Below are 18493 nucleotides of genomic sequence, written 5' to 3'. Positions count from 1 at the left end.
AAATAATATAATATTAAAAATTTAAGTTAAGAAACTAAGTCATTTTCTATTAAAGTCCAATAACAACAAATGTAGTACTACCATTCAACTCATTACTCGTACATAACTGATATATACATCGAATAGAATATTAAAACTCGTGTCATTTCAAACCATAACATATTTAATAGACATAGGTTGTATTGTATCATTGAACTACAATGCCAAATTACTTAAACATGTATGGAATTTCATCGTTGCACAACATCTAAACATATTCCAAAACACTATTTATTCTTGATCACAACTCACATTTTCATCACATCACACAGGGACAGGGTGTGAAAAATCATAAACTAGAAATCATATAACAAGGATTGAGATAGAAGAAGAATTCTTCATTTATAAAACTTCAATCGAATCACAAACTACACGTGAGCTATCTATTTATACTAAGAGCTAGATATTTTGCTCAACTAACTCCTTAACTAACTTCATGCTGACTAGATGCTTAGTCATTGCCAACTGGATGATGAGTCAGCATGCTTCACGTCTTATGCGAGCCTTCACTTTCTCCATGCACACGTACTCTTGTTCTTGATTCTTCTCATCTTCATTTCATGCATAGCTTGCTTTTCATCCTCTATCTTTCACACAGGGCAAAAGGTGGTGTAAATGGTTAATTCTCCAACAAAATAGAGCACCGAATCCTCAACCCGGCTTGAGTAAGTCCTGACAACGGCGTAGCCACGTGTGAACCTGAACACACCGGTTCCCCCAACCACGGCTATGTGGCGCTCCCGGTCCAGAATCTGGTTCCGGCCAGCAATACTGAGGGTGCTCCCCTTATACTCCCCCGATGTGAAGACGACGTTGAGGCTGTTCGCCATCGCTGTCACGTTCATATCGGCGGAGGTTATGATGCCTTGAAACTTCCCCAACTCCTTGGAGTCGAGCCCTGGTCCTGCGGTGATCACGTCGTCTAGGACAAGGATCGTCCCGAACGATGATGGGTAGTCCGAGGAGACCGCGGCGTGTGCGACCTCCTGCACGGTCGCGTTCGGACCGCCTGTCACGTCATGGACGTAGAAACGAATTTTGACCATTTTTTTATTGTTGAGGCAGATGTTGTCGAGCCGTAGCTCATCGCTGGCCCTGATTTTTGTGGCGATCAACAAAGTGAAAATCACTAAAATTGGATAATTGGCATTCAGTTTTGCCATATGAAAGTTGTGTGTGTGTGTGTGTGCGCTTGTGAGAGAGAATTTCTATAGATTTGCTAGAGTGTGTAGAGATTGAATTATCGATTCTGTATAAGAATGGGATTAATATACTAGCTAGATATTTGATTCATTGTTGATCTAATAAATTAATCACTAGTAGGAAGTCCGTTTGGTTAACAATAAAATATACTAAGTGATATGAATAAGTGGAAATCGAGTTTCATTTATGAAAAATAATAGTAGAAATGAAACGAACAATTTAATAGTAGACCCAAAATGTCGATATGATACTTCCCCGTCCGCCATTAAGAGTCTCATTTCTTGGCAGCACGAGTTTTAAGAAATGTTAGAGAAATTGAGTGAAAAAAGTAGTGTAATATGAGTCTCACTTGTATATATATATATTATTTTAAATGAATGTGAGTGAAATGAGTTAGTAGAATGTGAGACCCTATTACCATTTATGGTAAAAGCAGGGGCGGATCTACTTGGTAAGAGGGTAGGGCTTAAGCCCTTACCCAATTTTTATTTTTTTTATTTTCTATTTATAAATTTTTAAAATTTTTAGAAAATCATGTTAAGCCCTTATTAAAGTGGTGCTATTGTAGAATAAATTATCTTGAAATGATTGATAGAAAGGGCTGAAATTAATGAAAGATCAAAGAAGTAAAAATTTGTAGATCAATGGCGGATGACTCTGTGAAGAAGAAGATGAAATTTATTACTCCACCACCTAATAAGTTAAATAATAATATAGAGACTAGAATCAGAGTGACCCCACCACCTAATAGTAATAGTGGCACTAGCACACGTTTCTACTTTCTAACTTATAAAAGTGCTTCTACTTTCTAACTTATAAAAGTGTTAGTAGTATTACTTTAAATAGTGTTAGATACACACGTTTTTTAAAATAAATATCAGAAAATTTGTGCACAACAATTATAAAAGAAGAGAGAACGGCGGACAACAACTCAACAAGGGTTTCAGTTCAGACTTCACTCTTCAGTCTTCAAAGAGGCGTCTCTTCCGGAGGTTCTGGCGGCCGGGGAATGGCAAGTGATTGAGAGTTGAGAGTTGAGAAATTTCTACATAAATTGCAAGGTAGGGAATTTAATGAAGTTAATTATAATTTCACCCCTGTTTTTTTAGGATTTTAAGAATTAAGAGAATAGTTATAAATGATAGGACTTCGTTATTTTAATTGTGTTATGTTATGTGTTTGGTGTGGTGTTGGCAATTTATGGATATAAACTAATGTTGTATTCCAATAATTATTGCTTAGGTTGAACCGTAGAAAATGGAACGCTTCTTCAAAAGAAAGCGCCAGGATGACTTTTCTTCTCCAAGTGAACCAATTGTTGAAGCAATTAAAAATCAGCCCCAAATAGAAGTCGAATTGCATCTGAATGATATTGTTGGTGATCCAGGAAAACGTAAACCAATTGAAGAGTTCAATGTTGCAATTCGTGATAGAGTACGAAGAGAGTACTTGAATAAGGGTCCTTGCCAACCAATTGGACATAAGAATCGTAAAAAGAAATATGGTATTCAAGAAAGGAGTTTTCAAGATGTTTGGTTTAAAAAGTATACATGGTTAGAGTATAGTGTATCAAATGATGCAGCTTTTTGCTTTTGGTGCTACATTTTCAAGAAGTCAGATAAAGGAAGTCGACAATCAGATGATGCTTTTACAAAGACAGGCTGTAGCAACTGGAAAAATGCATTAGAAAGATTCAATTTTCATGTTGGGGCTGTGAATAATTGTCACAATAATGCTAGAATTCAGCTTGAAGCTTTTCAAGATCAAAGGAACAGTGTGGCAAGTATATTACGGTCAAATACCCGTGAGAAGGAAGTTGCATATCGTGTTCGGTTGACAACTTCATTGAATGTGACTCGGTTTCTCTTAAAGCAGGGATTATCTTTTCGTGGACATGATGAGTCAAGTGATTCTTCAAATCGAGGTAATTTCCTTGAGTTACTTCTATGGTTTAGTCTGCTTAACGATGATGTTTCCAAAACTTTGGGTATAAATGCTCCTGGTAACAATCAAATGTATTCTCCTAGTATTCAAAAGGATTTAGCAAATGCTTGTGCTTCAGAGGTCACACTTGCCATAGTTAATGATATTGGAGATAAAGTTTTCACTCTTTTGGTTGATGAGGCTCGAGACGTTTCATTGAAGGAGCAGATGAGAGTTGTTTTAAGATATTTGAATAATGAAGGATGTGTGATTGAGCGATTTATTGGGATCGTGCATGTAACTGACACTACATCTCATTCTTTGAAATGCGCTATTGATGATTTATTGGTGAACCATAATTTATCTCTATCTAAAGTGAGAAGCCAAGGATACGATGGAGCTTCTAATATGCGAGGTGAGTTTAATGGATTGAAATCCTTAATATTGCAAGAGAATCCATATGCCATGTATATCCATTGTTTCTCTCATCAACTCCAATTAATTATTGTTGCGGTGGCTAAGGGCATTAGAGTTGTGAAGGATCTTTTTACCTATGTCTCCATGATTGTGAATATGGCTGGGGCATCTTGTAAGAGAAAGGACCAACTTAGACAATTGCAACATGAAAGATTAGTTGAACAACTTGATGTTGTAGAAGTGATAACTGGAAGAGTTAAAAATCAAGAAACTAGTTTGGTAAGGCCGGGGGACACTCGTTGGGGCACTCATTACTTTACATTGCTTCGTCTATGCTCTATGTGGTCTTCGGTTGAGAAAGTGCTGGCAGTTGTACGTGACGATGCTATTACTCGTGATAACAGAAGTACCACTGCAGGATTGATCGAAATGATGGATAATTATGAGTTTGTTTTCACTTTGCATTTGATGAGACATTTGTTGGGAATAACCAATGAATTATCTATTGCCTTACAAAGAAAGATCAAAATATTGTTCAAGCCATAGCATTGATCCAAAGTGTGAAACATCAGCTGCAAAGTTTTAGAGAGTATGGATGGGAAGACATACTTGATCAAGCTACCAAATTTTGTGAATTGCATAATATTTCACAAGCTGATATGGATGAAATTATACCGCGCCGTGGTTATAAGAAACATGGAGCAGAGTTGATCACGAATTTGCATCATTATCGTATAGAGATTTTTTATCAGGTACTATAATATTTATATTCATGTTTTCTATATATATATACATATTATTTGTTATTTATGCTATTGTGATTTCAATGCCAAGGTTGTTGATTTAACTATACAAGAGATGGATAATCGATTTTCTGAAGCTAGCACCGACTTGCTAAGATGCATATCATGTCTTGATCCAAGAAATTCTTTCTCTCGATTCAATGATGATCAAGTAATCCGTCTTGCTACATTATATCAAGAGGACTTCTCTGCAAGCGATCGTTTACGCCTTCCACATCAACTTAGTAATTTTATTGCTAATGTACGATGTGATCCTCTATTTGTTTCCTTAAGCAATTTGGGAGATGTTGCTACAGAAATGGTAAAAAGTGGTAAGCATTTGGTTTTTCATTGGTTTATCGGATTATTGAGTTGGCACTGGTTTTACCCGTTGCTACTGCATCTGTTGAGAGAGCATTTTCTGCAATGAAGACTATCAAGACTGACTTGCGAAATCGAATATGAGATGAGTGGATGAATGACAGTTTAGTTGTGTATATTGAGAAGGACTTGTTTTCAACGATTGATAACGAACAAATTCTGCAACGTTTTCAATCGATGAAAACACGTAGAATTCAGTTGCCACCGCTTTAGATGTAAAAACACAACTATGAAATGATCCTCTGTTCTTTTGATTAGATATGTGTTGGACTATTTTGCATTGAACATATATGATTTTACTGTTGCGGTGAATCGGTATTTTATATATATATATATATATATATATATATATATAGAGTTGTGATCAATTGAGATTTTTTAGCCTAATTGAGAATTGAGATGCATTATAAGCCACTCATTTTTATTAAATGAGTGGTCCAGAATTTGCCACATGGAAAATATTTTTACATTAATTAATTGTGAAAGGGCATATTTGTAATTTCATCATATATTTTATTTAATAAATATTTTTTTATTTTTTTAAAAAAAATTATTTTTTTTTCGATTTTTTATTTTTTATTTATTTTATTTATTTTATTTTTTTTATTTTTTGTCAACTACATATACAATTCATGTCAACTACACACATGTAATGTCAACTACATATACAATTCATGTCAACTACACACATGTAATGTCAACTACATATACAATTCATGTCAACTACACACATATAAGGTCAACTACATATACAATTCATGTCAACTACACATATATAATGTCAATTATAAGCTGTTGACATTTGATGTGCAGAGCTATTGACATTTGATGTGCAGACTACACATCGTAGTTGACATAATGTCTCAGTAGTTGACATCGCGCGAAAATTTAAAAAAATTTTAAAAAAAATTAAAAAAAATTAAAAAAATTAAAAAAATTAAATTTTTTTTAGTTGTTGACATTTTAATACGAGTTGTTGACATTTGATATTCTGGCTATTGAAATGAAATGACGATAATACCCCTTAGTTGACATAATCTACTTGCAGTTGACATTTCAAAATGAGTGGCTGAAAATGCATCTCAATTCTCAATTAAGCTAAAAAATCTCAACCTAACAAGACCCTATATATATATATATAGGTCCATGATCAATTGAGATTTTTTTTGCTAATTGAGAAATGAGATGCAACATCAGCCACTCATTTTAATTAAATGAGTGGTCCAGATTTTGCCACACAAAAAATACTTTTAAATTAAATTATTATGAAAGGGTATAATGGTCATTTCGTGGTTTAGTTTAGGGTTCTTCAGCGTTCTGTGAAATTTGCGATTGGCGATTGGCGATTTCTCAGAGATCTCTCTGAGCCCATTGATTCCAACGCTTCCTGATTCAATTGAGTCGAAAATTAGAACACAAACGCTTTCAACGATTTCAACGATCTCTGCTTCGATGATTCCTCATCATATCAATTTAAAAAAAAAAAGACCAATTCGACGGAGTTTGGTTGAATCTGAAGTTTTTAGGTTGATTTTATCGACTTTGATTCTGTTTTTATACTTTATTTGTTGATGCCCAGTAGAATTTGTTCCTAATCGTTTTTTTTTGCTTTTACATCTGTAGCTTCGAGTTCAATTCGTAATCAAAAGCTAAGGTGTTATCTGATGGATTCTTCATCTTATTCCGAGTCGACGTCGACGAATGGTGAAGGTAATTTGGATTGGTTTTCATTAACATGTCCTTTTTGTACTTTGTTGGTGAATTATACTCTGTTGACATAAATCCACAGTTATTGATATTTGAATTGATTTTCTGTTGACATAAATGCAATTCTGTTGATATGATGTATGTTACCTGTTAAATATTGTATGTAGATATACTCTTTGTTAACTTGCAAAATAGTTGTATGCAAAATGTACTCTCCCCTGGCTGAAGAGCTCCTGCTGTGGTGTTTGTTGGTGGAGGAAGGTGTTATGGGTAGGGTTGACAGTTCATGAGAGGATGTCTAAGATGTTGGTGCTGGTGTGTTGGTGCTGCATATTTTAAGATTTTGATTCTGGTGTAGGTCATTTAAGATATGATAGTTGACATTATGTTCTGATTTGAATTGATGTTCTGTTGATATAAATGCAAATATGTTGACATGATGTATGTTACCTGTTAAATATTCTATTTACCTGTTAAATGCAAAATGCACCCTCCCCTGTCTGAAGAATCCCTGCTGTGGTGTTTGTTGTTGGAGGAAGGGGTTAAGATATGCTAGTTCACATTATCTGTTTTAGGTTGTTGACATATTTTCCCATTATGTAGTAGGACCTGTTATTCCAATTTGCAAGGCTGAGTTGAAGCCTTATGAAGGTCAAAAATTTTCTTCACTTGAGGAGGGAATTTCCTTTTATGAAAAGTATGCTCGAGAGGCTTGTTTTGATTTTCGAAGATTTGGAAATAGGTCCAGTGGTGGTGTTATTACTTTTCAGTATGTTGTCTACAACAGACAAGGTTTTCATACAGTTGATCCGTTGGATGTCGATGTAATTATATCTGACGATGTGAACGTGTCGGATGACGATGAAGTAACTTCAAAGAAGAAACGCAGACGTGGCACAAAAAGGTGTGGATGTGGAGCAAGGATCAGTTTAAAGTTTTTTTCTGATTGTGGTGTTAAATATTATCTTGTGCATCAATTCATTGAGGAACACAATCATGCTATGGTTGACAAAGATCATAAGCGATTTATGAAAGGAAATCGCAGTATGAATGATGTTCATCACAAGTTTGTTGAAGATTGCACCAAAGCTAACATCGGTCCTACTTCAACGTTCAACTTATTAAAGGAGTTTTTTGGTGGTTATGATGTTGTTGGGTGTACGTTGAATGATGTTAGGAATTGTTCTCGTGATATTAAAGAGAAACTGAAAGAAGTGGATGTTCAAATGATCCTAAATCAGATGCAAGAGAAGAAGAGAATTTGTGAAGGCTTTTTTTACAAATATCAATTATCACCTGATGATAATAAGTTAGTGAGCTTATTTTGGTCTGATGCATAGTCTCGGAAACATTACCATATGTTTGGAGATGTTGTAGCATTTGATACAACATATTCGACAAACAGGTAGTTTATTTATTATACTTGGTAATTGACATACATAGTAGTTAGTTGACTTAGCAGTTGACATAGTAGTCAACATATGATATATCTGTAGTTGACATTGGTTATTATGAAAAATTTGTTGATGTTTTGTGTTGATCTATTTGTTCAATAGGTATCGTATGGTGTTTGGTCCATTTACCGGGAAAGACAATCACGGGTGTCCTATTGCATTTGGAGCTGGTTTCGTATCCAGTGAGAATTGTGATGCATTCTCATGGCTTTTTACTGTGTTTGTTGAATGCATGGGTGTTGCTCCAAGGATCATAATCACAGACCAAGATTGGGGAATGAGGCTTGCAATTGAGAAGGTATTATCTGGTACAAGACATCGTTTGTGCATGTGGCATATTATGAACAAGTTGTTTGAGAAAATACCTAAATCTATTTCTGATAGAGAAAAGTTTAGTAAGGAGTTTAAGGCTTGTGTTTGGTCAGAATTGTAAGATCCAGATGAGTTTGACATATTATGGACTGGTATTGTTGAAAAATATGGTGTGGAAGATCATAAATGGTTTAAGGACATGTTTGCTGTTAGACATATGTGGATCCCAGCCTACTTTAGAGATGTTCCTATGGGTTCTTTAATGAGAACAACATCTTTTTCAGAATCTGAAAACAGTTTTTTTAAGAGGTACTTGAAACCGTTGTTTAATTTTGCTGACTTCACTCTTCAGTATAACAATGCCATTGATGCTCAAAGGAATCAAACTGAAAGGCTTGACTATTATGATTCTGTAATCTCTCCAAAATATGCCACTGATTTAGCATTTGAGAAGCAATTGGCATCTGTATACACGGATAAGATGTTTAGAGTGGTACAAGAATTGATTTCTGAGGCTGATAAGAGTTGTCGGATGATTAGCATGTCCAGTTTGGAGAACATCGAGGTCTTTAAAGTTTCTGATGCTAGAAAGAAGACCTTCACAGTTACACATGAGAAAGAGACTGAGTCATTTGATTGTGAGTGTAAACTCTTTGAAAGGTGTGGTTATCTATGCAGCCACCTTTTCTTCGTCCTCAGAAACAAAGATGTCAACAATATTCCAGAGAAGTATGTTGGTAACCGGTGGCTGAAAAGTGGATTATTGAAGGCAGTTCATGGTCTCACTAGTGATGAAAGTGCGTCTGGCAAAGGTATGTGAACTGTTTCCAATAGATATTTCAGTTGATTTGTCATATGTTGCTCAAACAAGACGCCAACATTATCTGTATCTAACAAAAACACTCATGTTTAGTACATTTCAATTTTGTGTTGACATAAACTGTATAGGCTGTTGACATGTTACAGATTTAGTGTTCATATAATTTACATAGGATATTGACATGTTATATGTTTGCAGGTTCTAACGAAGATGACAAGCTACAGATTGGTAACAGGTGTCATGGACGTTACTTTGGTCTATATCAACGCGCTTTTAAGAATAAAAATCATCTGATTGCATTGGATAATTTGCTTGCGGGTATTGCTCCTCAAATTTTTACTGATGACACTACTAGATCATCATCAGTTGATAAAAATGATTCCATCAAGAATATATATGGTATTGCTGTACCTGAAGAATAACTGCACATGCTCCAGATGTGGTTAGTACAAAGGGAGGTGCAAGTGACAAGAAAAGCAGGATTAAGTCGAGCATAGAGAAAGCAATTGAAAAAGCAAGTAAACTTCATAGGCGTTGTGGAAAGTGTCATAAAGTGACTGATCATAATGCCAGGAGTTGTGGCAGAAAGTAGACATAATTGTTCTTTTTTAACAAACAGAGTTGTTTTTGAGTTTTTAACATATGCCAGAAGTTATTGACATTTTCTTATTAGTAGTTGATATTTGATATTTTGGCTATTGATATGAGAATTATTTAGTTGACATTTTATACAGTTTATTGACATTTTTTATATGTTTTTAACATTTGATTTGCTGTCTATTGATATGTATTATATGACCATAATTCATGTACATGTGCCCAATAGGGGGAAAAATATTTGTTTTTTTTAATTATAAGATTTGTTTTTAAGTTGATGACATTTTCTTATTTGTTTTTAACATTTGATTTGCTGTCTATTGAAATGTATTATATGACTACACGTACAAGCGACGTCAACTGTGTTACAAGCCATGTCAACTACACGCACAAGCCATGTCAACTTCACGTACAACCATGTCAACTACACGTACAACCATGTCAACATTTAATATTAATATCACGTTTTGTTTACTTCTTTCTACGACTAAACAACTCCTTGTACTTGTTGTTTAGCTCAAGCAATTTCTCCATGTTTGCTTCCATCCAATCATGAGCCAGTTGTAACATCGGCGACCTTTGGTTATTGTAAATCGATGAAATCATCGTGTAGCAATACCTTCCCCTGAGTATCTGGGGAATCTTTACACTACGTCCAGAGAAGCCAATATCCCATTCACTGCCCTTTTTGCCAACATAGGTCTCCATGTGCCTCATCAAATAGACACCACAATCCTTGTTGTTCGTGCTTGTGGCCCACTCTAAAGGCAGAAAGTTGATTGAAGACTTGTTTACATTCTCTGAAATATCTAATATTTTCTTCTCTATGAAGTATGCTTCAAACATATCTTTCTGCAAAATATATAAATAACTAAATCAAACTACACAAACAAAGCATTTGAACATGACGTAGAAATTATGTAAACTAAATGTAGAGAATATGTCAATAACATAGATAAAAGCATACCATTAAACCAATATCAATGTCATACTTCTCGAACGGATCCATAGCTTTATGTGGCTTGTTGTTATCTATTACCTCAATGGTGTTTTTCTTCACCCAATATACTACAAGATAGTAATGGAAATTTGCACAAACTGGGAAGAAGACCTGTATGACATGAAAGATAAAATGACATTAAAGATAAAATTATATCCAAAGAACACCTTTCATATTCTTACGTAAATCTTATTGTGAGATGTTATTACCAAATCAATTTCTCTCCAGTTGAAATCTGGTCTTCTTTGAATCTCATTATCTATCTGAGAAATGAAATTCTTTTTTGCTGTCGAACCATCCCAATTATCTGGCCGATTTGTTACATTGAAATTCTGCATTTAACAAGTTTGGTTAAAGAGACGTCTGATTCAAAGAGTTTACTTATAATTTAAGATTACTTACACATGGAGATGTAGTCAGAAAAAAGCGTGAAAGTGATGTTATGGGCCTTTCTTTTTCTCTGTTGTTCAGGTGTGAAGCCCATGCGTTAATTACACCCGCATTAATTTCTTCATGGGGCTTCAGTGACGAAAACAATTCCTTTGTCGCCCAAGCAAAATCATCCTCATAAACGCATGCATCTCTGAAATGAAGTTATACAAACGACACAAGAACAACATTCTTCAATCATGTTAACTGCACATAAAACTAAAAAATATTTTTTAGATCAATGAAATAATTAAATGATGCATACTTGTCTACTCCTTCTGTTTCTAGTATGTAGTAGTAGACATCTCTTTCATTAGCTTCAAGGTATGTTTTTGTATGTACAGCTCTTATGTCAAATGGAGAGCCTATGAATGGGTCAGAATGCGTTTCAGCATGAGACTTTTTCACTCTGACTTTTGGCACTGGAATCTCCTAGAATGGAACAACATTATGTTATCAGTGCAATAAAATTCATGTTAGTTACAATTAAAATTATGTCAAATATATATACTAGCCATGCAAGTAATATAATTATGTCAACTATGGTGCATCTCGTGTCAACAGCACATACAAGTCATGTCAACTTCAGCACATATCGTGTCAACTATATGTACAAGCCATGTCAACTATGTTACATACTATGTCAACTACACAGAGAACGATGTCAACTACAATTATAAGTCAAGTTAAAAAAAATCATAAGCCATGTCAACAACAATCATAAGCCATGTCAACTACACACAGAAGCCATGTCAACTACACACATAAGGCATGTCAATAACAATTAAAACCAAATGTCAACTTCACTTTCAGTTAAAACCAAATGTCAACTTTATTTTCAAGTCATGTCAACTACACAAAAAACATGTCAACAACAATTAAAACCAAATGTCAACTTCACTATCAAGCCATATAAAAAACAATTCAGTCATTTTAATCATAGTTTAGTTATTTTACTTCAACAATATAATCTTCTTTCTCTTTCCCTTTGTCCTGTTGCTTTTCTTTGTTCATTTCAACATATGCGTCATCCGTTTGGCCTGCAGCTGGTGGTAAGATAGGAGAGGCTGATTCATTACTGTCATCAACCACTGTGTCCTCTTTTGTTCCTTCTACTTCTCCTTCTTCAGCAGCCTATTCAATTAGTAATTTATAATTAATATCAATTTAATTTCAATTGATTCTAAATAACAAAAGATAGGATTTGGCTCACCCCTTTAGGATCAGAAACTGGCGAAGTAGGGATATTTTCTCTGTATCCTTGCTCTGCATACTGCTTGTAAATTAGTTCTACAATGTTAGTATCTAAACTACATGAGTAATCTAATGCCAACTCAGAGAAAGATATGTAAAGAAAATGATGTACTTACTTTATCCAAGAAACGTGGCGTTTTGAAAGTTGGAAATTCAGCCAAATCTTCAAGTGCTTCCTTTTCTTTTTGAGCAAGAAGTATTGATTCAGAGATTGTTTTCCAACGATCAAAAGTTTCAGGCTTGTCTTCCTCAAACATCTTGGACAATAGTTGACACTTCTCATTCACAGCCTCAATTGTCGTTGTTTGGCTTCCAACTGAAGATCTAGCCATATCACACAACATTCCGAATAAGTAATTAGTTTTGATGTGTGGATGAGCTTCTTTAAGGGTCTTGACAAGATTGATTTTCCTATTATTCATGTCAAGAATGTTTGTTACTACATTCTTTATGAATTTTTTTGGTATTTGTAGATTATGGGAAGACCCAACCCCACTGTCAGGAGTAATCTGTGGTTGAGGTACATGTTCCTCCTCCTCCTCATCCTCCTCGTGCTCCTCTTGCTCGTGCTCCTTCTCCTCCTTTTTATCCTTCCCCTCCCCCTGCTGCTCCTCCTTGTCCAAAATATATCTCTTCTTTATACGTCCTAAACCAAAAACTCCTTCTCTGATCTCTTTATTTTCTCTATCCTGAAGATGTTCACTTTTCCATCCTTTCATTAACGGAAGTGTGCGAGGAACAGGACGCTTGTCTTGTATAACTCTATCTAAGTAGCAAAGCTGCACATGTTAAAAAATGCATGTCAATTACTAGTGTGTAGTGTCAACTCAATATAGAAGCCACCTAAATAACTAATACAACTTATGTCAGCTATATTACAAGCTATATCAACTACACATACAAGTCATTTCAATAAGTAATGTAATGCAAAATGTAAAACATACGATGAGGAAGGGAAGTGGTCCTGCAAAGGCGTTCTTCTCTGTCTTCGACCAATTTTCCATAGCAAACTTGAGCACAGAGATTGTATATGAACACCAGTTGATATTTCTAACATTATCCAAATCATCAACTATCTCTCCAATCTTAGATTTTATCATTCCACATGTTGAAGGCTCAATCAATGCAGATTCTAATAAGACCAAGAACAATCTCTTGAACTGTGGTCCTCCTTCCTGATCAGCTAACATAAGCTGTTCAACAGCTTTATGGTTCACGTTTGCTGGTTTCGTATCACATTGCTCTGCTAAGTCCCTCATGAAAGGTACATTACTTTTCCACTTCTCCCTGCGGTAAGTAATGTCTCCTCTTGGAAATCCATACACAAGCTCCACATCCTCTTCCGTGAGATGAATTTTTTTGCCATTACAAAGCTTTATCTTACACTTTTCTTCATCAAAGCTCTTCAACAAAGAAAATGCTAATCCACTAGGAATGTACTCAATTTTGTAATGCAAGACACTCTCAAAACCCATCTCCTTCACAGAATTAATCTGTGCCTCATTCAATTGATTTATTGCATCAACAAAAAACAAAGGCTTCCTTTTCACTAGAAGCCTTTGAGATACATTTTCAGCAATCTGACTATGTTTTTCATCCTCTACACTTTTCTTTTGTTTTTTCTCATCAATCATTAACTCTTTCTGAGATACCGAGGTACTCCTTTTTCGCTTTGATATTTTTCTATTTTCTGGTTTAAAATGAAACACAATAAATCTATATCAATAATAAGTTCGGGCATTAAGTATACTCTGTTAATAAATCTATGTCAATAGCTATGTCAATAGCCATGTCAAACAAATCATATACTCTGTTCAAACAAGCATATACTTTGTTTTATAGCTATGTCAATAGCCATTGTATGAAATGAAACACAATAAATCTATATTAATAACTCTTTCTGGTTCAATCTACAGTCATCCAAATTTGATTTAATACACTAAAATCGAAGCAATATACTTAAAATTTGAATCAATTGCTGAACCCGAAGAAGTCGGAACCACCGCTGATGTTGAACGCCGATTCTCTTCGATCGATGCTTCAACCGATTCAACCACAATTTCTATTTGCGATAAATCCTAAATCGATTTATGCAACCGTTGATTAGAAAAATGATAACAAAAACAACATTCATTATTTTATATAGAGTCACTCCTCCAATTTAATTCAATTGGAAACCCAACGTCAAATTTAACCAAACGGCCTCGGATCTGAACCAAATAATCACAAACGTCCACAAGCACTAGAAATAAGCAGCATTGAAGAGAAATTGACGAATGTAATGCTATATTTAGGCAGATCCGAATAATTTAGAAATGCGGGTACCGAAAATGGATTGACTTCAGGTTCTTCCTCGTCGAACGGATTGGGATCGTTTCCCCGATTCATCGCCACCAACTTTTGCTGCGCCTAAATTCCCAAGGAGTAGTAAATTTGGAGAGATGTTTTGATGGTAAAGCGAGAGAATGAGAGAAAGAGAAGTGACGGTCGAATTCTTTATTTCGAGGCGGGACAACTCTGATTAACTTTGTTTTTGAGGAAGGAAGGAAAATATTTTTTGTTTTTTTTAATTAAAAGATTTGTTTTTGAGTTGTTGTCAATTTATATGATGGCTATTGACAAGCTGTTGACATTTTTGTTATAAGTTATTGACATTTTATATTCAAGCTATTGACATGTATTGTATTATAATGATGCAAGAACTTGTGTCAAACTAAAAAAATAAAAAAAAAATAGTTGTATACTTCTTGTTGACATTTAATAAGAAAAATAGATGTTCACATTTTATAAGAAAAAATAGTTGTTGACATTTAATAAGAAAATTAAGCTGTTAACATTTAATTCTAGTTGTTGACATTTGATAAGAAAAAATAGTTGTTGACATTTAAAAAACATATTGTTCAAAAGCCAATATTCATCTAAAAAACATGATAAGATCAAATATCCAAACCACTTTTTGTTCAAAATCAGAATAAAACAGTTGTTTACTTCTTGCTTCTACAGCTAAACCATTCCTTGAACTTGTTCTGTAACTCAGGCAATCTGTGCTTGTTTGCTATCATCCAGTCATCAGCGACGCGTACCATATCCATATACTTCTTGTTGCTCCTTGATGTAAGCATCGCTTCGCAATATCTACCTCTGAGTATCTGTAGAATCTTTGTGCCACGTTGAGAAAAGCCAATATTCCATTCCTTTTCCTTTCTGCCAAAGTAAGTTTCCATGTGTCTCATCAAATATATACCACTGTCTTCTTTATTGGTGCTTGTGGCCCAATCTAAAGGAACAACTTTGTATGGAGATTTCTTTATATTTTGTGATAGCTCTGATATGTTCTTCTCTTTGAAGTATGCCTCAAACATATCTTTCTGCAAATATATAAAAAAATTAAACTAAACTGTTTATACACAGTATTTCGACAAGATGCATAAATTATGTCAACAAAATGTAAATTTAATGTCAATTTTATTGAAAAAAACATACCAGTATTCCAACATGAAGGCTATACTTTTACAATGGATCCTTGGGTTTAGGTGGTTTGACACTATCTATTATCTCAATTTTGTTCATCTTCATCCAAAATACCACGAGGTAGTAATAGCCACTTGTAAAAACTGGGAAGAAGACCTGTATAGCATGACATAAAATATTAGAGAAAAGAATTTGACAACACATGTCCAAATTTATGTTGTTGACACTGTGAGATCTCTATACAAATTTAAATTTGTTACCAAATCAACTTTTCTCCAATCAAAATCTTGTATTCTACTAGTCTCTTGATCAATTCGTGACATAAAGTTGTTCTTGGATTGTAATGTATTCCAATGAGGCTCCCGATTTGTTATATTCAAATACTGCATTGAACATTTTTTGTGAGTGAAATATGTCATTCAAATAGTTTTCATATAAGTTTAGATTACTCACACATGGGGATGTTGTTAGAAACAACCGTGGAGGTGACGTTACTGCCCTTTCATTTTCTCTGAAGTTCAGGTATGTTGCCCATACATCAATTACACCTATACTGATTTCTGTATGAGGTTTCAGAGATGAAAACACTCCTTTGCTTGCCCAAACAAAGCCATTAGTGTAAGCACATGTATCACTGAAATGAAATCATGCAGACAACATTTAAACATCATTCATAAATTATGTCAACTGCATAGAAATTTAAAAGTGATTCAAAGAATTAAATTACACATACTCATTTGTTCCTTCAGTTTCTACTATGTAGTGGTAGATATCTCTTTCATCCAGGTTCAGGGTTGGTTTCATGTGCACAGCTCGTATTTCAAATGGTGAGCGTAGCACTGGGCTGGGACGCATTTCAGCATGAGTCCGTCTCTCTCTAGCTTCAGCCAGTGGAATCTCAGAGAATGGAACAGGGTTCTGCTGTCAGTGAATTTAATGTTACTTACAATAACAAATCATGTCAACTATATTATACTAACCATATCAATAACTAATATAATTATGTCAACTACGATACATATGTTGTCAACTGCACATAAAAGTTATGTCAACTACTCTACATGCTTTGTCAACTACACATACAAGCCATTTTAACAACTATTACAAGCAATGTCAACAACAATTCAGTCATTTTTAAAAAAGTAATAAGGTTAATTTTACTTATTTTACCTGGTAGACAGTCATTCTTCTCTCTGCGTTTTCAGAAGTTTTTTCTTTTTCCTCATGCATCGTCTCTTTCCCTCTATATCCTTGTTTTTGCACGTTACATTCAGGAGGTGTGTCATCCATTGTTTCAATACCCTCTTGCATCATATACTCAACAATTGAGCATGCAGCTGTATCCTCCCTGTCTTCCTGAAACTCCATATATACAATTTGTATTTTCTACTGAGACTCCATGCTATACCATGTTAATTATATATTTATCTATGTCAACTACGATATCCACAATGTCAATAATTTATATTAAATCTATAAAATTTATATACAAAGCTTCTAGAGTTTAAGTTAATCATTGTAAATTGTACCTGCTCATTTATGATATCAACAATGGTGTTTGTGGCCTTGATTGCTTCTTCATTGTTGCTGATTTCATAGTCACCACATACTTTTGATAATATATGCAAGGCATCTTGTGTTGTTAACTCTCTATCAGCTTCAACTTCTTCTTGAATTTCCAACTCATTTCCGCTGTTCTCAGATCCTATTAGTGATGCCAGTGTGTTGTCATGCTCTGAAGCATTGACTTCTTGTTGTTGGATAGATAGGGATGCTGTCCGTGGAGATCCTAGTACGGCTGTCGAGATAGGAGAGTCTGATTCGTTATCGTCATCACAAATCATGTTCTCCTTTCTTTGTTCGTCTTCTTCAACAGTCTGTCTGACCTCTTCAGGATCACCAACTGGTGAGGTAGGTAAGTTATCTTTGTTTCTTTGTTCTATAGCCTATTCAAAAATTAGTTCAAGAATGTTACTTTCTAAACTATAAGAATAATTCAATGTCAACTAAGAGAAACATATATCAACAAAATGATGTATTAATATAATTATAGGTTATTTATGTACTTACTTTATCAAAGAAAAGTTGGAAATTCATTCAAGTCTTCAATTGTTTCGTTTGCATTTTCAGCATTCCGTATTGAATCAAACAAAGCTTTCCAGTTATCAACAGCAACATCGTTGTCTATATTATATGACTGTGACAAATGGAGAAAAGTGTCACTCACAGAGGCAACTGGAGACTTTTGGCTTCCAATTGCACTTCTAGCAATATCACAAATAAATCCGAATAAATCATTATTCTTGATCTGTGACGAAACTTCTTTGAGGACTCTCACAAGGTTGGTCCTGCCATCATTTATCTGCTTGATGTATTTTACTAAATTGGCCACCATATGTGATGGTAGTATGTTCTGAGAAGAAGATCCAACTCCACTTTCATTTACATCAAGACTTTTTTCTTCATTCCCTTGCTGCTGCTCCTCCTGTATGTAATCTTTTGGGAGTAGGTTCAAGGAAGACCCAACCGCACAGTCATCAGGAATCTGTTGTTGAGGGATCTGCTCCTCCTCCTCATCCTCCTGCTTCTTCTCCTCCTCCTGCTCCAGAGTACGGACATATCTCTTCTTTATACGTCCTAAACCAAAAACTCCTTCACTGGTCTCTCTATCTTCTCTAGCCTGTAGATGCTCACTTTTCCATCC

General features: G+C 34.8%; 3 protein-coding genes across 4 annotated transcripts; 1 reads left to right on the top strand and 2 right to left on the bottom strand.

Moving 5' to 3' along the window:
* Nucleotides 1–582: 582 nt before the first annotated feature.
* LOC121751647 (dirigent protein 11-like) lies at nucleotides 583–1239 on the bottom strand. The gene has a single exon (XM_042146445.1). It carries the CDS (start codon nucleotides 1200–1202, stop codon nucleotides 630–632), a length of 573 nt encoding a protein of 190 aa, XP_042002379.1. The 5' UTR covers nucleotides 1203–1239; the 3' UTR covers nucleotides 583–629.
* Nucleotides 1240–2166: 927 nt separating this feature from the next.
* LOC121751252 (zinc finger MYM-type protein 1-like) lies at nucleotides 2167–5002 on the top strand. 2 transcript variants are annotated; one of them, XR_006040038.1, is made up of 3 exons: nucleotides 2167–2303; nucleotides 2485–4334; nucleotides 4417–5002. XR_006040038.1 is itself a non-coding variant. In XM_042145965.1 (2 exons), exon 2 carries the CDS (start codon nucleotides 2500–2502, stop codon nucleotides 4126–4128), a length of 1629 nt encoding a protein of 542 aa, XP_042001899.1. In that variant the 5' UTR covers nucleotides 2167–2303; nucleotides 2485–2499; the 3' UTR covers nucleotides 4129–5002. The 2 variants fall into 2 exon arrangements, 1 of the variants encoding a protein (XP_042001899.1); XM_042145965.1 differs by having other exon boundaries at nucleotides 2485–5002.
* A 10300-nt stretch (nucleotides 5003–15302) lies between these two features.
* On the bottom strand, nucleotides 15303–17633 carry LOC121752669. The gene is made up of 7 exons (XM_042147778.1): nucleotides 17319–17633; nucleotides 16960–17145; nucleotides 16523–16707; nucleotides 16243–16423; nucleotides 16050–16172; nucleotides 15904–15945; nucleotides 15303–15686 (listed from the first exon to the last, which is right to left on the bottom strand). The coding sequence occupies exons 1-7, from the start codon at nucleotides 17631–17633 to the stop codon at nucleotides 15303–15305; spliced, it is 1416 nt and encodes a 471-aa protein (XP_042003712.1).
* Nucleotides 17634–18493: the final 860 nt, after the last annotated feature.

This window comes from Salvia splendens, chromosome 10, assembly GCF_004379255.2.
Source record: "Salvia splendens isolate huo1 chromosome 10, SspV2, whole genome shotgun sequence".
In the NCBI taxonomy this organism is placed as follows: domain Eukaryota; kingdom Viridiplantae; phylum Streptophyta; class Magnoliopsida; order Lamiales; family Lamiaceae; genus Salvia; species Salvia splendens.
The sequence above is the reverse complement of the archived record's forward strand: the minus strand, read 5'-3'. Positions and strand labels throughout refer to the sequence as shown.